General features: G+C 45.6%; 2 protein-coding genes across 4 annotated transcripts; one reads left to right on the top strand and one right to left on the bottom strand.

The window, feature by feature from the left end:
• Positions 1-1,595: 1,595 nt before the first annotated feature.
• Positions 1,596-9,012, bottom strand: TMEM208 (transmembrane protein 208). Its single transcript, XM_083751221.1, has 6 exons — positions 8,874-9,012; positions 7,849-7,944; positions 5,366-5,425; positions 4,110-4,246; positions 3,044-3,128; positions 1,596-2,225 (listed from the first exon to the last, which is right to left on the bottom strand). Exons 1-6 carry the CDS (start codon positions 8,877-8,879, stop codon positions 2,088-2,090), a joined length of 522 nt encoding a protein of 173 aa, XP_083607347.1. The 5' UTR covers positions 8,880-9,012; the 3' UTR covers positions 1,596-2,087.
• A 67-nt stretch (positions 9,013-9,079) lies between these two features.
• On the top strand, positions 9,080-21,817 carry LOC310850100 (uncharacterized protein). Of its 3 annotated transcripts, none has more exons than XM_083751209.1 (7): positions 9,080-9,214; positions 14,294-14,395; positions 15,236-16,219; positions 16,568-16,780; positions 18,636-18,848; positions 20,470-20,687; positions 20,856-21,817. In XM_083751209.1, exons 1-7 carry the CDS (start codon positions 9,188-9,190, stop codon positions 21,028-21,030), a joined length of 1,932 nt encoding a protein of 643 aa, XP_083607335.1. In that variant the 5' UTR covers positions 9,080-9,187; the 3' UTR covers positions 21,031-21,817. The 3 variants fall into 3 exon arrangements, with proteins under 3 accessions (XP_083607335.1, XP_083607337.1, XP_083607336.1); XM_083751211.1 differs by having other exon boundaries at positions 9,100-9,214; positions 18,702-18,848; XM_083751210.1 differs by having other exon boundaries at positions 9,100-9,214; positions 18,639-18,848.
• The last annotated feature ends 708 nt before the right edge of the window (positions 21,818-22,525 follow it).

Genomic DNA, 22,525 nt, shown 5'->3' with positions numbered 1-22,525 from the left:
AAAGCAGGCCATGAGGTGGTCTTTGCTGCCTCTCCTGAAATCCTTCCTGCAGGACAGCTGATGGAGATCACCTTGGGGAATGTCCAGCAGTTTGGCTGAGCGCAGGAAGCATCTGATGTCTCCAATGCCCTCAAGCAACTTGGCCTCACACTCCAGTCAGCTGGGGCTGAGGGTGGAGCAGCGAGCTGGGGGTAGTGCGTCCACATGCCCTAGCATGGTTGCTTCCAGTTGTTGTCTTTCAGATGCAGGGCTATGTGCTAATATTTATGCTGTAGGAAGGTGGGGTGCTACTTCTGTGAGGTTTTCACCCATCCTGCCCATGTCCTCTTACAAAACAGCTCCCCTCACCACTCTGCCCTTAATTGGGGGCTAGATGCCACCAGTAAGGCATACTAAGTGCCTCTCCCTAAGCAAAGCCCCCTGAAGACATTCCTATGAAGCCAAAGTGGAGAACCAGCAGGAGGTCACCTCCACCTTCTGTTGTTGCTGGTTTATTTTAAGGGGGAGGCTGTCAGGCCCTCTGTCCCCTCCCGCTGCAGGAAGCAGCTTCAACCCCAGGCCCAGTCTTGTTCCCTCTCTTCCCTCCAACCATCCTTCCTCTTCCTTGCTTGGAGATACCGCCGGTCCTTGCCATTAGTTTAATTTGCCCCCCTGTCCCTGCTTCCAAGGAGGCTCTAATAGCCTTGTGCCGAAGAATAAATACATTTCCAGGAGTGCTAAGGTAAAGGTACCCCTACCCGTACGGGCCAGTCGTGACCGACTCTAGGGTTGTGCTCCCATCTCACTTAAGAGGCTGGGGGCCAGCGCTGTCCGGAGACACTTCCGGGTCACGTGGCCAGCGTGACGAAGCTGCTCTGGCGAGCCAGCACCAGCGCCGCACACGGAAATGCCGTTTACCTTCCCGCTATAAAGCGGTCCCTATTTATCTACTTGCACTTAGAGGTGCTTTCGAACTGCTAGGTGGACAGGACCTGGGACCGAAGGACGGGAGCTCACCCCGCCGCGGGCATTCGAACCGCCGACCATACAATCGGCAAGTCCTAGGCGCTGAGGTTTTACCCACAGCGCCACCCACGTCCCTAGAGTGCTACAAATCCACAACTCACAAATATTTGAAAAAGGGATTTCCAGCTCCTTCATCAAAGGACGTCAGATTCACAAGAAGCCAGTGCCGGGTCTTTTGGGTAGTGGTGCTAGGTTTCTGAAATTCACTGCAAAGGGAGGCCCATCTAACCTCATCAATTCAGCTTTGCTGTTATAGAGGACAGGGAGGTGTACAATTGTATATGAAATACTTACACACCACCTTTCGGCCAGAGGTTCCTACCTGCTAGTTTAAAAATAAAAATACACCAGGATTTAAATGAGAACTTCTTTCAAACACCTCAACTAGCCTTTTATTCTCTTTGCCTTAAATGGCATGTGATCTTTTGTGAACTCTGGCTTTAATTATTGTTTTGACTGTTGAAGTTTATTGCTTGTTTTGTATTTTGGTTTTATTTACTGTGCCCACTTAGAAATGGGTCAACAAATGTGAAAGGTACAAGTTGTGATGATATAAAATCAACTTCAGTCACAAGCACTCTCATAGACTCTTATAGCCTTTTGGTTTTTTTTAATGAACCATTTCTTAAAACTCTGCAGTGCCTCCACCCTTAGATTCATATTACAGCATCACTTTATAAAGATATTTACACACCTCCAACATCCAAGAGGTCCCCTCCCCACTTGCCACAAAGCAGATGAAGGCCAAGTATCTGCCTGGCGACACTTCCCCTGAAACAATTGAGCCTTATAGCGCACCTGGACAACCTGTGACCCTCCAGGTGCTGTGAGACTCCAAATCCCATCAACCCCAGGGAGCATGGCCGATGGTCAGGAATATGGGGAGATGGAGTTTGGCAGCAACTGGTGGGGAGACACAGATTCCACAGCCCTGCCTTATAGTGAACTGCTGTCACAGAAGGGGAGGGTCAGCAGAGAGAAGAAACCCCTGACATTTCTGATTGGTTAAAAAGAAATCACATCCCTGATAAGCAGCCACATGGAGACAACAGGTGGCATGATATCTATTTCCATGAGCACAGCTAAAAACGCTTCATCTGACGGCGTTCCTGCCGACGCTGCTTCTTTTCGTTGGGCTCCTGGTTGGCGGCTGAAGAATCTGCAGTGAGCCAAGGCCCCAGGATGTTAACCCAGAGGAGATAGAGTGCTCGACCCGGAGCCTGCAAAAAAAGAGAGAGGAAAAGATTTTATTTTTTTACAGATCCTTCAGGTATGCAGCAACCCACGTTACAATATATATATATATATATATATATATATATATATATATATATATATATACACACACACCAATAACTTTTTTCATACCAGCGTGGTATTCTATTAGTTGCTATAAATAATAGGTGGTCTGAAGCCAAGTTCCTTTGTCACTGTATGCAAAATGAAGTCTGACCAAACAAAGTAAAAGTTATTTATCATTGTGTTTTTTCTTCTCACTCTTATTTCATAAACCAATTTTTCCATAAACGTGAACTTCCAGGCCTGAACTTCTTTAACAAGATTGAGCAGCCTGATATTAATTCTCATTTCTCAAAGCTACCCCTTAATCTCTATAGGACAGCATTAGAAGGGCAGTTGATTCAACATTTCTCTTTGCACCTGGAATCTGGAGAAAAACTATGACTTTTATTCAAACATCGTAAGATGTTGGATCAAGCCAAAGGCCCATCTAGTCCAGCATGCTGCTCTCACAGGTGAACCAGACCCCTGCACCAAAAATTCCCAGCAAACTGGTATTCTGAGCTTTATTGCCTCCAACAGCAGACATGGTATTTACAGACTACCTCTTTGCAGAAATGACCTTTTACAGTCCTCTCCCAATTATTCATTTCCAAAAAAAAGAAGAAAACATTGTTTTGAACACAGCTAAGAATATAAGGTTGATCCAGGCAGGTAGCGGCTGGGATCTGCAGACACAGTGGAAAAGGAAAGTTAAGAGGTTCATTATGTACCAAACAATGGAGCTAGAAAGACTCACCAAGAGCCAGAAGTACCACACATAGAGGGAAAAACAGCTGAGGACTTGTATTATGGCTGTAAGCAAGATCACATCCTTCAGATGCCTGAGGATAAACAAGAAGAAGCTGGTGTTTACTAGTTCAGAGCATAAAAGCCTTGCCTAGCCCTGTGGTCCCAAAACCTTTCACTAGCAGGAAGAGCTACAGAAAACCATCTCTGCCATAGAGTCTGGAGACTGAAGGAGAGGGGCTGCAGGCAGGGATGGCATGGGAGTGGTGGTGGTCTCTGTGTGTGTGTTCCAGAAATAGCCTGGTTAAAAACAACAAGAAATATGACTGCTAGTTGATGCTGGCGCATAAGGTTCACTCACCTAATCTATAGGGATAACAATTCAAAAATCATATTGCTCACTAGGGAGCAAAATGCTGCTCCTCTTGGCTTCACCTCCCTAAACACAGCAAGATCCCTTAAGCGGCAACTCTGCTTTGCTGTCTTTCTCAGTTGACTCTAGCGATGCCACTGATGCTGGAAGTACCGGGGCAACAAAGGCATATGGTATAATATTTTCTGAGAACAGCCAAGGAAAATTTGAACTTTGAATCTGAATAAATCTTTTATGCCACAGCTCATAAATCCCAGTTCCAAACGCATAACTGAGCTCCTTGGAGGAAATTCAAATCTTCATTGTTACAATCAATGACCATCATTTACTTTTATTCTATAATAGGAATCATCAAGTCCATTCAGATTTCTAAAGTTATTTGTAATTTGTTTGCACCAACTGGGATGACAAACGGCAGAAAGGACAAGGAGTGAGAACGGCAACGTGTTTTAGGGGACAGTGAGAAGGAAGGACTTAGGAACTTCATTCTTCTTAACCACTGGGTGTACACAAGGAGGAAGGGTCCCGTCCCCCCGCAGTTTCTCAGTGAAGGAGCTGGAGAACAAAGCTCTGAGAAGCAGCCAATGGCTCCCCAAAGACACCAGTACCTTTATATGATTCCTGCTCAGGGGTGAAGGAGATCTGTGTATGCACTCAGGCAGCAGATCCTGCTCACCTGGACTTGTGTAGTGTAGACACTCACTCTGCCATCCCCTGCTCCATATTCAGGTCAATTCCACCATCCGCAAGGCTGCCGTCATCCGCAAAAGAAGGCTTTGCCATGGAGCTCATTGAGCGGTAACTGGCCCCGTAGATCATCAAACCGAACACAAATGCAATCTACAAGGAGAAGACAAAAATCAGCAAGGTAAAGTTACCCAGATGGTATTGGGCTCCAACTCTCATCATCCCTGACACCCCTGGCTATGCTTGGTGTGACCACTGGGAATTGGGAGTCCAGAATCTCAGAACTGTAGAGACAAAAGGGACATTGTAGCACTCTTTCAACTATAGCATCTGTCCAGCTTTTGCTCAACTTAGGAATGAAGGACATGGTGGGGTGAGGAGAAGAGGAGGACATGATAAAAACTTTATAAAATTATACACAGCATGGAGGAAGTGAAAAAACTGAATGGCAGAAGATTCTGGACAAACTGCCTCCTCACACATGCACACTCACACTGCCTCCTCACACATGCACACTCACACTGCCTCCTCACACATGCACACTCACACTGCCTCCTCACACATGCACACTCACACTGCCTCCTCACACATGCACACTTAAGTTGCATCAGTGTCAGAAGATGCAGTGATTGCCACTGGCTTAAATGGCTTTTTACGGTCAAGAAGGTGGTTTGTGCACATGCTGTAGTAGAGGGAAAGAAGGGGGCAGATGGGGCTAGTCAACCTGGGAAGGTAGTCCATCTAAGTGAAGGAAAACTGATCCTAAATTTCTGCTGCCTTGTGGGGTATCTTTGGGAGAAGAAAAGGCTAAGGAGTAAACACTACACAAATCCAGAATGAAGTCCCTAAGATGGTTGGATGGTGCCTTGTATGCCTCCTTCTGGCAACTCCTGCAGCCAAGCTGGCGCCAAATGCATTGCTCTGCTTTCCTTTGGACCACATCAGCAAGGCTGAGAGGAGGGTCTTGTCATCTGGGCACCCGAAGACCTCAATACACACTGACCAGGCTTGTACCTCAGAGAGGTCACATAAGTGCTGCTAACACAATACTGAGCTAGGTGGGCTCAATCTTCTAACTCAGTATATGGCTTCATATGGTAATGATACAGTATTTTTACTAAGTTGGTATAAATTCCATTATTTTCAGGGATAAATGAAGGGGCTGGGAGACAACATGGTTTTGGATTGCACTTCCCTCAGAAGATGACAATTTATGCTATCAGAGGATACCACCTTCCCTAACGTAGTTCCCTCCAGACATTTTGGACTCACCCAACTCCAGGCAGTGGCTGTTGCATAGAAGACCACAAAGTTAACAATTCCATAAATTGCCTGAAATTAAGGGAAGCAAAAGTCAGAAATCACATAAAAGGGAAGACACAAAGGATAGTTTTGAATCTTCTTGCATCAAAAACATGAATGTAGTATAAATAAGTTCTGGAGGTGAGTGCCATTGCAGCCCAAACAACACTGTGGACACACAAGAGAGAGGAGGCAACAGACTAGGGGGAACCCCAACTTTTTCAGAAGCAAACAAAAAAAATTAGAAAAAAAAGCTGGGGTGGAAGAGAAACCCACAGAACAGCCCAATGAGTGCTGTGTGAGCTATGGAATACTTTCTGACTGTTTGGGACAGGGAGGGAAAAACTGGGGTGGGGGAGTGGGAAAGGAGGGGGAATGAACTCGGAACACTCCACACTACAAAGTTTTATTGCAGGTTCCACTAGTCTGATCTAAATCTGAATGAAGCCACACTGGTGAAACCCAAACCCACCGTTCCATCTTCAGGCACAGCAGTTTATGAAGTGACAACTTCATACTAAGTTCCTTCCCTCCCAGACAAATATGGACACAGGCTGTCTTGATGCTATTGATAGCTAAGGGTTGTTTTTGTTTTTTTTTTAGAAAGAATGATGAGCAAAGGCCTATGGAGTAGCTACTTTAGAAGAACAGAATAGTTAAGATAGGATCTGAAAGGGCTCAGGACAGAGTATATCCATTCTACCTTCCTCTCCCTGGTTATTCCAATAAAAAGCAAACCAACCCTGTGAGATGGGCAAAGCATCACCTCCAACCTCCCCTCTGATCAGCCCAGTGATTGACTGTGTGTTAAAAACAAATGGTTTGGATATTATGTGCATTTTAAAAACAATAACGTAAACAGCAGCTGCAGGATTGGGACTGTGGCATAAACAAGCTTTTGGTTTCTGCTTTGCTTTTATTATTTACCCTTGTGCCATAGTCCCACCACAAGCCACCCTTCCAATGCTGTCCTTTGCCCTGGCAGGAGATCTCCTATTGGCACCAACAACATGTGTATTTTAATGAACTGAATAGATTACGAGTCATGGGGTGTGCAGTATGTGTATATGAAGTTAACAATGCCTAGCTTATTATTTTTTAGTTGCTATTGTGTTAATGTTGTTAATATTGTTTTATAGATTCTAAATGCCATATTGATTTGTTAATCATATAACATGACTTTTGCTGCAATCATGACATTTATTTTACTTTTTATTTCTGTTTGGTTAATAGTGTTTTACAGGTGGTAATTATTTTATTAATGATTTGCTAATTAATATGATTTATGCTGTATTTGTGATGTTCTATTATACAGGGGTCAGCAAACTTTTTCAGCAGGGGGCCCGGTCCACTGTCCCTCAGACTTTGTGGGGGGCCGGACTATATTGGGGGGGGGAAATAGAACGAATTCCTATGCTCCACAAATAACCCAGAGATGCATTTTAAATAAAAGCACACATTCTACTCATGTAAAAACACGCTGATTCCCGGACCGTTCACAGGCCAGATTTAGAAGGTGATTGGGCCAGATCCAGCCCCCGGGCCTTAGTTTGCCTACCCATGTTCTATTATGTTGTTATTTATTGTTTGTAAGGCACTTTGAGATTCATCTGAATGAAAAGCAGCACAGAAATGCAGCAAATCAAATCATCAACAGCTCCCCCCCCCCCCATGGCAAACAGCAGCTTCAGTGCACAGGGTAAGGTGGGGGGCAGAGAGGCAGTGACAGGAGGCTGGTTTGTTTGGACTGGAGCCTACGACAGAATAGTTAAACCCCATTGCCCCACAGTGCTGATCATGCACATCCCCTGCCCTCTGACTGCTTTTTGCAGTAATAAAAAGGTGCATGCTGAACATGTTGCTTGGCTCAGTTCAGGGATTTGAATTCTGAATTTCCTAGGTTCTGGCCCTGATTATCACTAAATCACATTGCCTCCAACCATCACCTAGTCTCAAGCACCCCAGGTAGGCAGGATCTGCCACATGCAAGCTTCACTAACGAATGGCTCACACTCAGACTAGAAGGATTTTTTGGGGGGGCAGGGTAAGGCTGATAATTCGTTCCATGAAGAAACTGAACTGTCAATCAAAAAGAAAAGGAGACTGGCTTTCCAGCAGCTATGCAGGCCCTTGAACTCCATGTTACGTAGGGCAGGGATGGGCAGTAGTCCAAATCCAGTGCTCACCCATATAATATCTGTTCCCCTAGCTCTCCCACCCTGACATTTTAGTCTTAGAAGTGGTATCTGACAGCTTGCAGCATGTGAGGTATCAGTTCTTACTCCTTTGGGCCTTGCACAAAGTAAAAAGGGAGGGAAAGACACCCAGCAGGTAAGCTATTCAGAACTAAAGGTTGTTTGTTTTTTAGAACTGCAAATACTTTCTGCCCAAAATATCCAGGCTGGCTTTGTCCACTGTATAGAATCTATACACACAGAGCATCACACACTTACATTAGCTCCCAAGATGATCCGCAGATAGAACTTGAGGGTATCCTTGTTTTCTTCAAATATCTGCTTTTTACCTTTGGTTCCCACCTTTCCCTTTGGCTGAAAAAAATGAAAAATAGGGATTGAATCAAATGATTGAAACAAATGATAGAGGGATTGAATAATAATAAAAAAAGAATTACCCTTATTTTCTGATCTTTCACAAGAGCCTGGGTGAGTTATTTGCTCTCTTGCACAACAAGGTTGTGAAATAGTTCAAGGTTGTGAGATTTGAATCCAGGTGACTCCTACCCAAACCCAACACTCTAGACTTCTGAATTGCAGAGGAGAGTAGAACCAGCAAAAAAACTAAAACTGAACTGGCAGTGTTCCGAAATGGAGACGGGGTAAACAGACGAAGAATATGCAATTATTACAATTACAGAACTGTAATATTAAAGTGGGAGAGAGTATTTACCTTAAGTAGTCTAGGTTACAACAATTCCAAACGGTTTCTCAGCAGCATTATTTACTACATCTTGCTGCCCAGTTACAACCTTAAGCCCATTAAAGTACTGTACATATAACAGGAGTAATCACATATTCTTCCTCTTTCTACTTATACTTCTATTCCCCCCACCCCGTCTTCGCTTGTTTCCATGTGTCTTTTAAAATTGCATGCAAATTTGGGGGCTGGCCTGTCACACCAGTTCTTTGTGAAGTGCCACATAGACGGCACCACATTAAAAAATAAAAATAAAATAAAACTGCACAGAAAAGGGAGAAATATGCAGAGATGAAAGCTGATCCTGAAACGGGGGTGTAAAAATATCGAGGGCTGCATCCGAATACGTCGCACATGACATACACCAGCTGACATAAACGGAGTCAACTCCATTGATTCCAACGGATCTCCTCTAAGTATGATTTAGCCAGAGAGAACCCACAACCTTCTTCCGACCCCGATCCGTGCCAGGCTTGGTCCCCGCACACAATAATCCCCACCCCACACGCTCGAAAGCTCTCCACGCTCGGGCCCCTTCACTCACCGCCATGGTGGCTCTACGGCGAGTCCCAACGACAGGCAGGCAGAAAACCCACCAAGTCAGCACAGCAAGACAGACTTCCGGCACAGGGATCACTACGTCATCGCTCGGGCCAGACGCGGACAACAAACGTCTGTCCTTGGAGGACTACAACTCCCGAAAAGCAACGCGCCGTCGTCATGGAGAGACGAGGAAGCTGAGGCGGGGAAAGGGGCGGGGCTGAGAGAAGGAATGGGGGCGTGGCCTGGCCGTTGACCTGCCGGCTTTACTGTACTTTTGTTTTCTGCTTTTCCCGCAAGGTCGAGCTCCGGGGAGCTATGGAGGCATGCGAGCTGCCTATGGAGGTAAGGAGCAGGGGAAGAAAAGAGGCTGCTACTAATGATCGCACCAGCTTTGCAAGGGGATTGGAGGGGGGCACAAGTCTTAACTCAACACGCGTTGGTGCGCGCAGACATGTCTACAAACACGTGTCGGCGCGTAATTGTTTTCCTCCTGCCTGGTACTCTGCTTCACACACGCCCTCTCATTTGTCATATGGAATACTTGCCTCTTGAATAGCTTCCCCTTTGCCCTGCGGTTTTATTTATTAGTAATCTGGGAGGCTGCTTTACGCCGAGTCAGAGAACTGCTCTCCATGTAGCTCAGTATTGTCTGCACAGACTGGCAGTAGTTCCCTAGGAGCAGAGGCGGATCTTTTCCAGCCCTCTCTGATGATGCCTGGACTTTAATCTGGCATCTTCTGCATGTTGTTCTTGTTGCTCTTCAGGTACCTAGCCCGCAGCTTATCTGTTTTAAACCTTGGTTCAGAAGCTTTAAAATATACGTACCATATGATTGACTGATTTTTAATTAACGTAGAAAAGCTGTTCCAGGGAAGTGGTTTCAGGATGGTCACAAATACCAGCCGCTCAGTGCTGTGAAGGGTGCTGAAAAACGAAAGAATTTGTTTCCCCCCTGAATTTTCTACTTGAACAGTATTCAAATAATGTGGTTCTGTGTGCCTGAGAAGCAGCCTGAATAAGGAACCAAAATTACCCCAAAGTAAGATTTGAACCATCCTGAGTCATACATCCCTGCCACTTGGAGACTATTACCTCTGGGATACTAGTATTCTGCCTGGGCCACAAATTGCAGTACAGTACTCTCAACTATGATGCTCCTTTTCATATCTATCACAGGAGATCTATGCCCTAGGGTCACCCCATGGTTATTTTGGGGTACAAATCCCACTTCACTTGTAGTGGCAAGAAAATAATTTACTTAGCATGGAGACATCATATATTAATAACACAATGTGTGCAAGCAAAGCTTTAGACGGGGCTTGATGCATTTGTGGAAGTCACTTATTTCTTATCGACACTCCCTCCTGCATGTGAACTCATTTGGAAAAGCCTGGACAAGAAGATACAGATTGTATGTAGATATAGCTCTCAATATCAAGGAGCCATTTCTGGGATAAATTCCAGAGGGGTAGTAATACTATTCTGCTAGAAGCACAAAAAGGTGTATTTCTGTGCCAGTTCTGGAACAAGATTAAAAGAGGTCTATATCAGCAATCTCAAGGATACCTGGTGTCGAATACTCACCACCTACCGGTATTTGAGTATTGGGTACCTTGCCCAAGAAGGAGGTCCGTATTAGGGACTGGCTTATAGTTACTGCAGCCCTGAGGACCCAAGGATAACTTTTGCAGTAATATCCTCACAGTCACTTATTTCAAGGTGACTGGGGCTGCCCTTTCTTGTAAAAAGCAATTCATCACTAGATGTTATTAGCCATAATGGGCAAGGAACCAGCCAACCAGCAGCTGCTGTATGTCTCCCAACACCATGTCCACAGTCTGAGGTCTTAGTAACTAAAACTCATCCAATAAAACATGACCAGCTTCCCCAGATTCTACTACAGAATTAGCTGTGCTCAAGTAGAAATGAATGTGAGAAATTTATGAGAATTTTTTTCCTTTAAATGTTTGGCAAACATGTCACGGCATGCATTCAAGGGTTCCTTCCATATTGTTAAATGCTCCATGAAACTGTTACGAGAATTATAAGGTCTAAGATAAAAAATAAATGTTCATAAATGTACCAGGCAAACATATACATAAATATATAAACCACATGTCTGAAACAGTACAGGAAAACAGTCCTAAAGCCATTTTGTCTCTTTCAGTGACCTCAAATATTCCTCTGCAGTTTGGATGGAAATGGGAAAAGCCTCCCCATTGTCTCTGTACTCACAAATCCTGCTTTAAGGGCACATTTGTGTATGAATAGGGTGAGTCCGTGACCTGGACTCAGGAATTAAGTATTTACAGTATCATCACAAAATAATGGCCAGGCTATCCAGGTAAACCCATTAAGAGGTTTCCTGCCAGACAGGATTCTGCTGTAGACTGCCCCTTCTGTGATAGGCTGCCCCTCCTGTGATGTATGTACAATGTATTGAGGGGGGTGGTCTTGAGCTACAGAGCTTGCACACCATTGTTCTGGGTTCCTCCTCCCTCCGGCATTGAGAGTGAGCACCCTGTTGCAACCGTTTAATAAAGATCATGCTTACTAGCTGCTTTGCTTCTCAATATTCTCTGGTTGGCCTCTGTTATTTTCTCCTACCAATAGAGAACCTACATAAGGACTCTATATGGACTCTTGGGTACCCCATAAGGGAAAAGGAGCAGTTTTTCTTATAACAAAACACAATGATGATGTTTGAAGGGCTGGCCTGTATGGTTTCCTTTAAAAACTGACGTCAGTGGGAGTTCACTTTTCCAGTCTGGTAAAAATTTTGAATGGTGGAAGTCACTCTAAAGGGGATAGAAAGAGATGATGAAGAAAATAGCTCAAATAATATGTAAAGACCCCAAATGGTGTCTTTTATCAATTTTTGATGAGTTGAATACGGACTTAATATGGGAACTACTTGTATTTTTTCTGTTTGTAACTTCTCATTTGACCATATCCTAGGGCTGGAAGGAATCCTCACGTTTTTCATTAAATATTTGGTATAGTAAAGTAATATTTACCTTTATTTCTGGAAAATTAGCTCATAGATTAAGGGTATTTCAAGATGCAACTAAGCCTATTGATTTCACCTCCGTTTGGTGGCCAATTGGTATATATATGACAAGTCAGTTAGGGGAAGGCAAGTCCAAATGAAATATGGTTTTATTTAGTATCCATAACTTTCATTTTGTATTATCTTTGCATCAGGTCAGTTTTTGTTTTAACATTTAATATATTGTGTAGTCTTTTGAGAATGTACATTATTTTATATTATTACAGCTATTAACACAGGGGTTCTTAGGTACAGTTTTTCTTTTTACTCTTTTTGTTATTTTACTTTATTTTACATTTTTTACTGGACTATTATTTTAACTTCATAATAAAGTTTTGTTTTTTAAATGCCGTCTAGTGGGCAATTACAATTGTTTAAAAAACATAATCTCTGTAGACAAAACCATACCAACAACACAGTTTCAAGGTGGAACAGGTTTTTAAAACACAGATTATAGCTTGGGTGGTTTTTCAGTTTGTTGTTGTTTCCACCTAGGAATCCTTTTGGGTCCAAACAAATCTTGTGGTAGGAGGGAGAAGAGGGGCATGAACGAGAGACAAAAAGACAGATTGATAAAAACACAGAATATTTTGGCTGCTTTAACATCTCTGTTTATCAGAGAAGCCACCATGTCTCAGAAATTGATTTTTCAATTTCCACCTCATTAAAGAGATTTTACTCCCTGGTCTGAAAATTATTAATCTTTTCTAAAAAGAAAAGGAGGGCAACCACAGCAACATCCAGAGAAGGGCAAAATATATGTTGGCTTCTCACTGGTAGATAAAAGAGAATTTATAGACTCAAAAAGCCCAATGCATCCAGTCAAAATGCCTTCTTCAGGGATGGCAATTACAAGTTTTCCTGTTTCAATTTTGTACGATCAACTCCAAGTCAATCATTGACTGCTTTAAGAGCCTTATAATATGCGACCTTGACAAGGGTCAGTAATGCCTGGGTTTTTATAGACGAGTTGAACTGAAAAAGCAGACATTGCCACTTGCAGAATACTTCCTTCACCCAAGCAGGCAAAAGAGTCTGCTCTTTCATGATGAATACCTGCCCTTCCTCCCTTCTTCTTTGGCAATCACTTGTAGCCCTTAACAGAGTGTCTGTAAGTGACCGTGGAGGCCAATTCTGGATCCACATGTCCTTCCACAGTGGGGAAATAGGTTTACGGAGGCGAGTTGACCACGGTGAGGATTTGCCAAACGTGCCTTCCTCTTAGCTCGTTTCTCCCTTTTGCATCTTCAAAGTCCATGTCAGCTATTCTCAAATTGGAGCACTCGCAGGCCAGTGTTTCCCAATTATCAGTGCTTATACTTCATTTTTTAAGATTTAGCTTGAGAGCATCTTTAAACCTCTTTTGTTGTCTACTGGCATTCCACTTTCCATTCTTAAGTTGAGAATAGAGTAGTTGCTTTGGAAGACGATAATCAGGCATCCGAACAACATGACCAGTCCAACAAAGTTGATGTTGAAGAATCCTTGCTTTGACACTGATCTTTGCTTCTTCCACTGACATTAGTTCACCCGTCTTCCCAAGTGATATATAAACATTTCACTTTACCTACTAACTTTACCTCTCTTCCAACCTCTTCCTCAACTCAGTTTACCTCAGACTTCCCATATTCCTTAAGCCAATGAAATGATGTAATGCTTCCTTTTCTGTGGTAAAAACACTGCTCATTTATCTTGCATATTGGAAGAAGGAGTAAGCTTGTTTTCGCCTACTCTGGAGGGTAGGACTCAAACTGAAGTTACAAGAAAGGAGATTCTGACTAAACACCAGGAAGAACTTTCGGACAGTATGAGCTGTTTGACAGTGGAACAGCCTCCCCCAGGAGGGTGTGGACTCTCCTTCCTTGGAGGTTGGATGGCCATCTGTCATGGACGTTTTAGCTGAGATTCCTACACTGCAGAGGGTTGGACTATATGACCCTTGGGATCCCTTCCAACTCTACAATTCTATGATTCTATCAGCCAAACAGCACAGATAATTTCTTCCCACATATTGTAGAAATGTTTTTGTTCCGCCCAGTAATTTGCCAGATCTTCCTCCATTAATTTCACAATTACATCCCCATTTCTTCTCTCTAATCAGATATAATTATGTTGCACAGAAAGGATATGAGCTGGATGGCCAGATATTTTTGATTAAGGTCCTGGGGAGGCCAAAGGCTGCAAACCCATCTTAACCGTTTCAGTAGTTGTATTAGTATCCTCCCATGTCCACAAAAACACATGGGAATCTTGATTAAAATTGGCATGTCTTATTCCTTGCAATTTAAATTGCCTTTTTAAAATTGGCATGCCCTTTTGCTGAAAAACAAGCTTGCACTCATTGTCAAGGCTTTTCTCTTTCTTCCTTGCAGATTATCACTTATATCCTGAGCTTCCTGCCCATCGCAGATAGGAAAGAAGCCTCTCTAGTGAATCAAACATGGTATTTCGCAGCCCAGGACACCTTACGCCAGGTAACAGCTTCTTGCTTTGGCGTCTTACCTATACTTCCTCTGTTCTTACAGGGCTGCCCTGCAGGAGAGTCATAGCCCCATTTCAGACATAATGCTAAGCCACAGGTCACCTCCAGACTGTCAGTATTTTGCGGGAAGGATTCAAGCACAATACCGGAAATTTAGGTTTGCGTCATTAAAGTGGATTCAAGCATTCTGCCACTGTACTGTAACTGATCCACTTTTAAAAAACAATGGCAGTAGACTTTTGTAGTTAGGAAGTAGAGAATTGCACGGAAAGGAGTAGGGTAAACAAATAATACACGCCGGGGAGGATGCTGTTGTGCTCAGGTTCTGCTTTCAGACTTCCCAGAGGAATCTGATTGGCCTCTGTAAGAACAGGATGTTGGACCAGATGGCCCACAGGCCTAATCCAGCAGGGCTCTTCTTGTGTTCTTAGGACATTGGGACCTTCTATATGCCAAGCAGGTGCTCTGCCACTAAGCCATGGTCCTTCCTCAAAGGCAGGCTCATCCATCCACAAGTCCCCTCAAGAGCAATATACACAACACAGGCTACACTGAAGCTGCTACAACAAAAGAACACAAACAAAAATAGATTGAGAGAGATTTGTCATACTTTCTTTCCTCTGACCCTTACTCTAAGGAGCTCAGGGCAGTGAATGTTGGTTTTTTTTAACCTCACAATAGTCCTGCAAAGTAGATTAGGCCAAAAAAGAGCAGGTGTGTCTTGCCCTGTCCATCCCAGGGTACTTCTTTTGCTAACTGAAAAAAACCTGAAGCCATGTCTCTTGGTTCATATCTAAAAACTCCTCACCATGTAGTCCCTCTCAAATTCCAGGAAAGCATATTTTATAACATCCCGGCTACCTCTGCCTCGCTCCGGACAATCCAGAATCTGTCCCGAAGGCACGTGTGCAACGTCAGGATGACCAACTTGGACGGCTCCACCACTTCCCGGGACATCATCAAGTCCGTTGCCAGCTTCCTTGGGCCTCACCTGCACAGCTTGTGCCTGCATGGGAGCAGCCTTACGGAGGCCAACTTCAGTGAGCTCCTTCTTGCTTGCCCCCGCCTCACAGCCTTGGATCTGAGCGGCTGCAATAGCCTTTTCATGTCCGGGACCCTGCTCTCCAAAGAGGAGACCTTCCTGCAAGCCCAAGAAACATTGATCAACCTGCAGGAGCTGAACCTGTCCGGTGTGCGATACTTGTCTGACCTCACCTTCAACCGCTTGGCCAGCTGCTGTCCATCCCTGGCCAAGCTCTCCCTCGCCCGCTGCCACATTACCTTTGAGGTGGACACTTACTACGGCTCTAGTAACTACAACTCCTCGGCTTTGCTGTCTTTCCGCAACCTCCTGCACTTCGTCCGGGAGCGAGCCAGCACCATGAAGGCCTTGAACTTGAGTGGCACCAGTATCTCGAGCCAGGCTATGAAGTCCCTGGTGCAGGTAGAGAACCTTTGCCTGCAGGAGATGGTGCTGCAGGCCTGCCGGGATCTAACCAATGAGGCTGTGAGCATCCTATGTCAGCACCAGCCCCACCTGACCGTGCTGGACCTGAGTGGCTGCTCTGAGCTGTCTGACCGGGCTGTCCTTGTCATCACCTCCCGGCTCCTGTCCCTTCAGCACCTGTGTCTGGGAAAGTTGCCACGTGTCACCGATGCCGGCTTCCAGGGCATTTCACACCTGAAGCAGCTCCAAAGTCTGGATGTTTCTGAATGCAGCCTCATGAGGTGCAGTGAGCTGGTGAGAGCATTTGGGACTATGAAGGGACAGCCCAAACTGGTCTCGCTGAACATTGCCTTCTGCTCTTTACTACGGGTAAGTTCTAAGGCGTTTGTTTGTTATTTAGCAGCCTTTTACCAGATGATGCTCAATTCTCTACGATTCTCGGTGGTTTCACAATCAATTCCTCTTCCGGGGAACTCTGGGATGGGAATGAGGGTCTCCTCTCAATACCTTTAACAAACTACAGTTCCCAGGATTCTTTGGCGGAAGCCATGACTGTTTAAAGTGGTATGATACTGCTTTAAGAGTATAGTGCAGGTGGAGCCTCTGTGAGGGGTTAACTAGTTCCCAGAATTCCTGGCTGGAAGTGGGGATGTGCTTTAAACGTGTGGTGTGCATGCAGCCTTCAACTAAACATTTCCCCCCCCCCCTCTTCTGCAGGACAACTTGGTCCTTTCACTGGCTGAAAGCCTAAAGAGCCTTCGGGTTTTGGATCTCTCTTCCTGTGTGTCCATCACTAACAGAAGCATCCAAGCAATCGCTTCACACCTCTTGCTCTTGAGAGTCCTGCGTTTGGCTTGGTGCAAGGAGCTGACGGATTGGGGCCTGCTGGGGGTTGAGGAGCCCAGAGAGGAGCTTGAACATGCCAGAGAGGTTTGAGTAGACATTTTTCTAGTTATGTGAGCTGGGAGTGGGGGAAAGGAGAAATATTGTGCAATGACAGTATCTTTGATACTCTGATTATTGTTGATGTTGTTTCCCTCCCTTTTTTCCCCAAAGAGGCCCATAATAAGAAGCTGTTTCCTCTTAATCCAGTGCTTAATTTGTTCTTTTAGCTGGGAGAAGGGCAGGGAAACTGGTCAGATCTGCTTCTTTCTGCCTGTCTGGAGGCCAGGAGCCCAACTTGTAACTCTCTTGTCTTTACTGGACTAATAAAGAGATAGCTGAGGTTTGACATACTGGCAGGGGCAACCTTCTATCCTGGAATAGGGGAGCACATTGTCTGTGGTGAACAGGGCTTCAGAGAAGAGACTGGTAGCTTGTCCAGAAGTTGCTCCTTTCCACGGTGCATCCTTTGCCACAGTCCAGATGCTGCAGTCTACATACCCTGCCCCGTGCTGAACTGCACAGCTTGCAGCGACTAGAAACAACCGCAGTTTTATCTTCCTGTCATCACGGCAGGAGCCTTCCAAAGGAAAAGGTACCTGCTTTCTCAGAACCAGCGTGGAAAACTTTGCCCAGTTCAGATGTGGAAAGTACCGGTGGCTGTTTATCAGTTTTCTAAGTTGTAGTACTCAGCTGTTCCTAGTATTGACACTATTTCGGTTTAATCCTAAGAACAGCGATTCTGGCATGCTGGCTAGTTAGGCGGCCAGTGGGTACTCAGTGTCTGGTTTTGCAGAGGTGACAAGTACTGTAACACTCATTCACCCAAGATTAATCAAAAGTCTGTGATCTATTATTCATTTTGAATATTTTTTATGGTCCCGCGGCAACTGAAGCAGAGTGTTCTTTCTGGCAGGGAGGGCAGATAGAGATTCCTGCTGCTGCCACTTCTCTGGCCAATGGGTGGGGCCAGACTGATCTTCCAGATGGCCAGGATCCTGTTTCTGCAGAGCAGGGGATATAACCTCCCAGTGGCCAGGTAGTTCTTCCCTTGTGCTTTGCTGTCTCAGGGGGAATTCAAGGCAAAGAGAAGGAAGCATTTCACATAATGCAAAATATACAGTGTTCAGTGAAACTATTTACAGTGATGCCCACAATGATAGATTGCATTGGGGTGGGGTGAGTTTATCTGCCAAGGATTCAGTGGAGGCTGGTTCATCAGGGCAAATGGGACACTGCCCCCCCCCCAAACTCAATCTGCTCTCAGCCTTCAGTTCAGGTTTGTCAGCCTTCTCCTCCTTAGTCTCATTGTTGCCGTTGTAGAGCTTTGCAAGCAAAACTAGAATTACATGGCTCTGCCTCTACTTATAGTTTGTTTATTTTTATTTAAGGCATTTCTATACCACTTATTATTCGTTAGCATTTCTAAGTGGTGTTGGCCTTTCTGCCTTCCTCCCAACCAGCCACACTACAAGGGCTATTAACTAGGACAGGAGAAATGGATTCCCCCAGGTTTGAAAGTAGTTTGCCTTTTATTCTTAGACAAACAGGAAATGACCTTCAGATTCATATCAAGCTTGTGAGCCTCCTTGGTGAATTATCGTAAGCAGAACGCTGGGATTAGTTGGCTCTTTGGTTCCTGTTGTCTCGTGGCCCCCTGCTGCTTATTGTGAAGTACAGCACACAAGAAACTACAGGCTGCATGAGCCTTGGGAGGCTGTTTAAACAGGGGACAGGAGCAACTTTCACACCACAGCCTTAGTCTTTACTGTGTACCATCTGTTGCAGCTTAGTTTACTCAAATCCACAGCATTGGTCCTCACCTGTGTCACCCAGATAGGAAACAGAGAGTCTCAAGATGGTCCCAGCTTCCTTTTAATCCCTCATTCTGTTGCCTTGACAGAAGGATGCTGGCCCAAAGTTCAGCAGGAACTTTGGCAACATGGGATTTTTCCAACCACCTCCACAGGATTTGGAGCAGGACACCCAGATTCTTATTGACCTCAGCAAGCAGGATGCTCAGCAGAAGCACAAAGCCTCCTTGAATGCCCTGACTCGTCTTCAGGAGCTTGACCTGACAGCCTGCACGAAACTCACAGATGCAAGCATAGCTAAGGTTTGGACACGGCAGCTTGCAAATACAGACACCTATGGGGAGACCATCGCTTAGTGGGAGAGTAGGTGCTTTGCTAGATGGGACACATGATCCGGCCATAGACAAATTCCTATGAACCAGAGTGTTCTTGCAAAAGAAACCATCTACAGCCTTGGCTTCAGGGTAGCAGGAATACCACCATAAGAACGCCAAAAGCCGCCTTACTCAGAGTCAGACCATTTGTCCCTCTCGGTCAGTGTGGCGTGGGGAACTTGTGGTTCTTCAGATGTTCTTGGGCTATGAACTCCCATCGGCTCCAGCCAGCACACCATTTGGAGGGCCACAGGTTCCCATCCCTGGTCCACACTGACTGGCGGCAGCTCTCCAAGATTTCAGGCATGAGTCTTTCCCATCTCAAGAGTCTTTCTTATCTGACATAAGATTGTCAAATGATTGCATCTGGGACCTTTGGAATGCAAAACAGATGCCCTAGTAATACTGAGCTGTGTGGCCCTGCCCTTTCAGTGGCATCTGTTCAAATTAAACATCTATGGAGCACCAACAGTAAAGGCCATGGGAGGGATAGAATGCTTCCAGGTAGACTGACATTAGACAAGCAAGAGCAGAATGTGTGGCTAGTGTGATGTCAGTGAGTAGAGGGACCGGCCACACAACCATGGAGAGAATGAGAGGCTTTAGAGAAGAGGGTTTAGAAAAGTGGGTCACAGAGGAAGAGGAAGTGGTATGATACACAGATGGAGAGAAACTTGTCAAGGCATTTAAAAAGTGGGAGGATTAAACAGGTTGGCAACAGGTCACATTCTGCAGAAAATCCCAAAAGGAATGTAAGGAACGTCACAGGATATGTACCGTATTTTTTGCTCTATAAGACTCACTTTTTCCCTCCTAAAAAGTAAGGGGAAATGTGTGTGCGTCTTATGGAGCGAATACAGGCTGCGCGGCTATCCCAGAAGCCAGAACAGCAAGAGGGATTGCTGCTTTCACTGCGCAGCGATCCCTCTTCCTGTTCTGGCTTCTGGGATTCAGAATATTTTTTTTCTTGTTTTCCTCCTCCAAAAACTAGGTGCGTCTTGTGGTCTGGTGCGTCTTATAGAGCGAAAAATACGGTAATCAGTTTGGTTGGAGGGAGAGCTTTAAAGTCCAAGCTCCTACTTCCTTCTCTTATATGAGACCTGACCAAGCTACCCAAAACTCCCTGCCCATTAAAAACTAGTGTGTCAGGGAGAAAGGTTCCAAGCAGTCGCCATCTTTCTGATGTGGTTGTTTTCTACACATAGAGAGGCTTTGACCTGGGAGAGCATTTGTACACATGTGGTCCCATCTGCAACTGCACTTTGAAGCGGTACACTCCAAGAAGCCTGCAACTCGCTATCTTTCTAAGCATCTTGTTCAGCCCCCAGAATGGCTCTGAAAGAAGTTCTCTTCCTCAGTTGCTGCACACTGGAGTCCACATGTTCACTTTCTTGGTGTGGAGCTCCACCCTGAATGGTTTTGGGCATGGCCAATGGCAGAGCAAAAGCTTTTACAGCCATTGGCAAGGATGCTCTTTTGGGCACCCTTCATCACAGTGCCCAGGCAGGGCCACCCAACTTCCTGTCCTTGTTCTGTTATTCCTCCTCAGGTCATCAACTTTCCCGAGCTGCAGCGCCTGTCCCTCAGCCTTGTGACCAACATCACAGACACCAGCCTCACAGCCATCGCTCAAAACTGCCGGAGCTTGGAGCACCTCACGCTAAGTCACTGCACAAACCTTACCGACAAAGGTTTCATGGAAGCAGCTGGCTCCCTGCACCGACTTCAGCATCTCATCCTTTCTGGTTGCAACCAGCTGACTCCCAGGTGAGTAGTGCTGCAGAGTGCAAAGATCACTGGCGGGTGGAGAGGAGAGGTAAAGGCAAGCCAGAGGCAGGCCTTTGAAAGCTCCTTCGAGGCCAGGCTGACTGGTTGGCTGGGAGGGACTGAAAGAGAGGCAGAGACCATCAACAGCTGGTGAACTCTCCCTTGCAGGACATTGAAGGCCATTGGGCAGGAGTGCCAGCAACTGAAGAGCTTGGACGTCTCCATGTGCAGCAAGATCAGCATGACAGATGTGGAGCATTTCCAGTCGCAACTCCCGCTGCAGAGTCAGACTAGCATCCAGTCACGGTTTGTGGGTGGAGCAGACCTTTCCATCACTCTCTGATGGAAGTTTTGTAGGTTGAGTTCCCAGAGATAAATGGTGGTCAAGCTGGCTCTCCCTCCCCACGCTGCCTCAGTGGCAATAGGGGACTTGTCTTGGGAAACAGTTCCTGTCTTGGTAGTCCCACTGGCCTACTGTTAAATGCAGCTGCGCCACTGCCACTGAGTGGGTCCATAAAATGGACCGATTCTTCCTATAGAGGGGGCATCCTCACCCAAGCCTGCCTCAATGGAGGAGCTGGCTGTTGCGCAAGCCTCCCATCACTCCCATTCCGCAAGCAGAATGGGGAAGTGCATCTTGGGCTTTGGGAGGGATTGCCTGGAGCACAGCAGATCCCACGCTAGCAGGAACAGTAACCAGCAGCCAAAAGGCAAGACGGTAATGGCTGCTGATGTAATCTTTGGCACAGCCAGTGCCAAGCACTTACTTTGCACCCTGCTTTCAGCAGCTGCACCACCCCTTTCAGTGAAAGGGATTAAAAAAAAATCAGCTGGGAAATTGCACCTAGGGAGGCTTCTTCTTTCCAGATCCCCCTGGTACACAGCTGCTAGTTTTAGAGGCAGGCATGGAGACAGGGGGAGGTCACTCCCACAAAAGCAGTCCATGGCATATTCAGGCACCAAAACCTTTCCTCTTGCGCATTCCTGCAAACTATATAAAGGTGAGAAAGCCAGTGCACTGCCAGCCTCCCACTCATCTTTTCGAAAAATGCACTATGCTTATGCACCAGGGTTTTCCATAAACATCACCAAAGCCACTGCACTAATAAAGGACTTTAGTATCTGTTTTACATACTTTGGATTTTAAATGAATGGAGACGGCAGCCTGTAAAACTTTGACTTGCCCTCCTTGACTGAGACGGAGAAGGAAGAAGCTGCCAAGACAGTGCCACTCCCTGGACTGATTGCAGGTAGGAAGGCTAGCAGGCAGGCAGGGGTCACGGAGGTCAAACTCAGATTGGTGGGTCATTTGCTCTAATGGATCAATCTCCATTGCCAGCACACAGTTTAGGAACTATAATGGCACTGGGTTCCAATCAGGACTCTAAAACCTATTGGGTGCTCCTTTTAATAGGTTGCACCTCCAGCTAAGCGTTGTGTGACAATGTTCTGCGATACAGTCACACACACCTTGCCCACAAGGCATTTCCTGCACCTCCACAGCGAGCAAAGCTGTTCTCTGTTCTACACATGTGCAAGTGTTGAATAACATATTTTTGAAAGATTTAAATCTAGGCCCTCTGACCTCTTGAAAACCACTTCATTCTTTTGTGCAGAAAGCCACGGCTGCAGTTTCCTTTCAGGGCCAAGCCCTCCTATTTTGAGCTTCAGAGACTGTGATCCCCAAACCAGAGAAAGCTAAGTCACGCTCAGGGCTCATCCCAGTTAGAGCCCTACTGGGCTGTGGCTGCTGCCCAGGGATGCCACCATACTGATACCAGGCCTGATGAGAACCCACAACCGGGCCCATCATAAGGCAGCTGCATAATGTTCACTTA

Source organism: Podarcis gaigeae (assembly GCF_964106915.1).
Source record: "Podarcis gaigeae genome assembly, chromosome: 8".
Lineage (NCBI taxonomy): Eukaryota > Metazoa > Chordata > Lepidosauria > Squamata > Lacertidae > Podarcis > Podarcis gaigeae.
The sequence above is the reverse complement of the archived record's forward strand: the minus strand, read 5'-3'. Positions and strand labels throughout refer to the sequence as shown.

Excerpts from the sequence above, each read along its gene's own strand:
- TMEM208 (XM_083751221.1), bottom strand. Across the intron at positions 3,129-4,109 it reads ATGGAGCAGGGGATGGCAGA|GCATCTGAAGGATGTGATCT; the intron begins GTGAGTGTCTAC and ends GTTTATCCTCAG. Across the intron at positions 2,226-3,043 it reads TGTGGTACTTCTGGCTCTTG|GCTCCGGGTCGAGCACTCTA; the intron begins GTGAGTCTTTCT and ends CTTTTTTTGCAG.
- LOC310850100 (XM_083751209.1), top strand. The coding sequence starts at position 9,188 with ATGGAGGCATGCGAGCTGCCTATGGAG. Across the intron at positions 16,781-18,635 it reads AGCTTGAACATGCCAGAGAG|AAGGATGCTGGCCCAAAGTT; the intron begins GTTTGAGTAGAC and ends TTGCCTTGACAG. Across the intron at positions 18,849-20,469 it reads CAGATGCAAGCATAGCTAAG|GTCATCAACTTTCCCGAGCT; the intron begins GTTTGGACACGG and ends ATTCCTCCTCAG.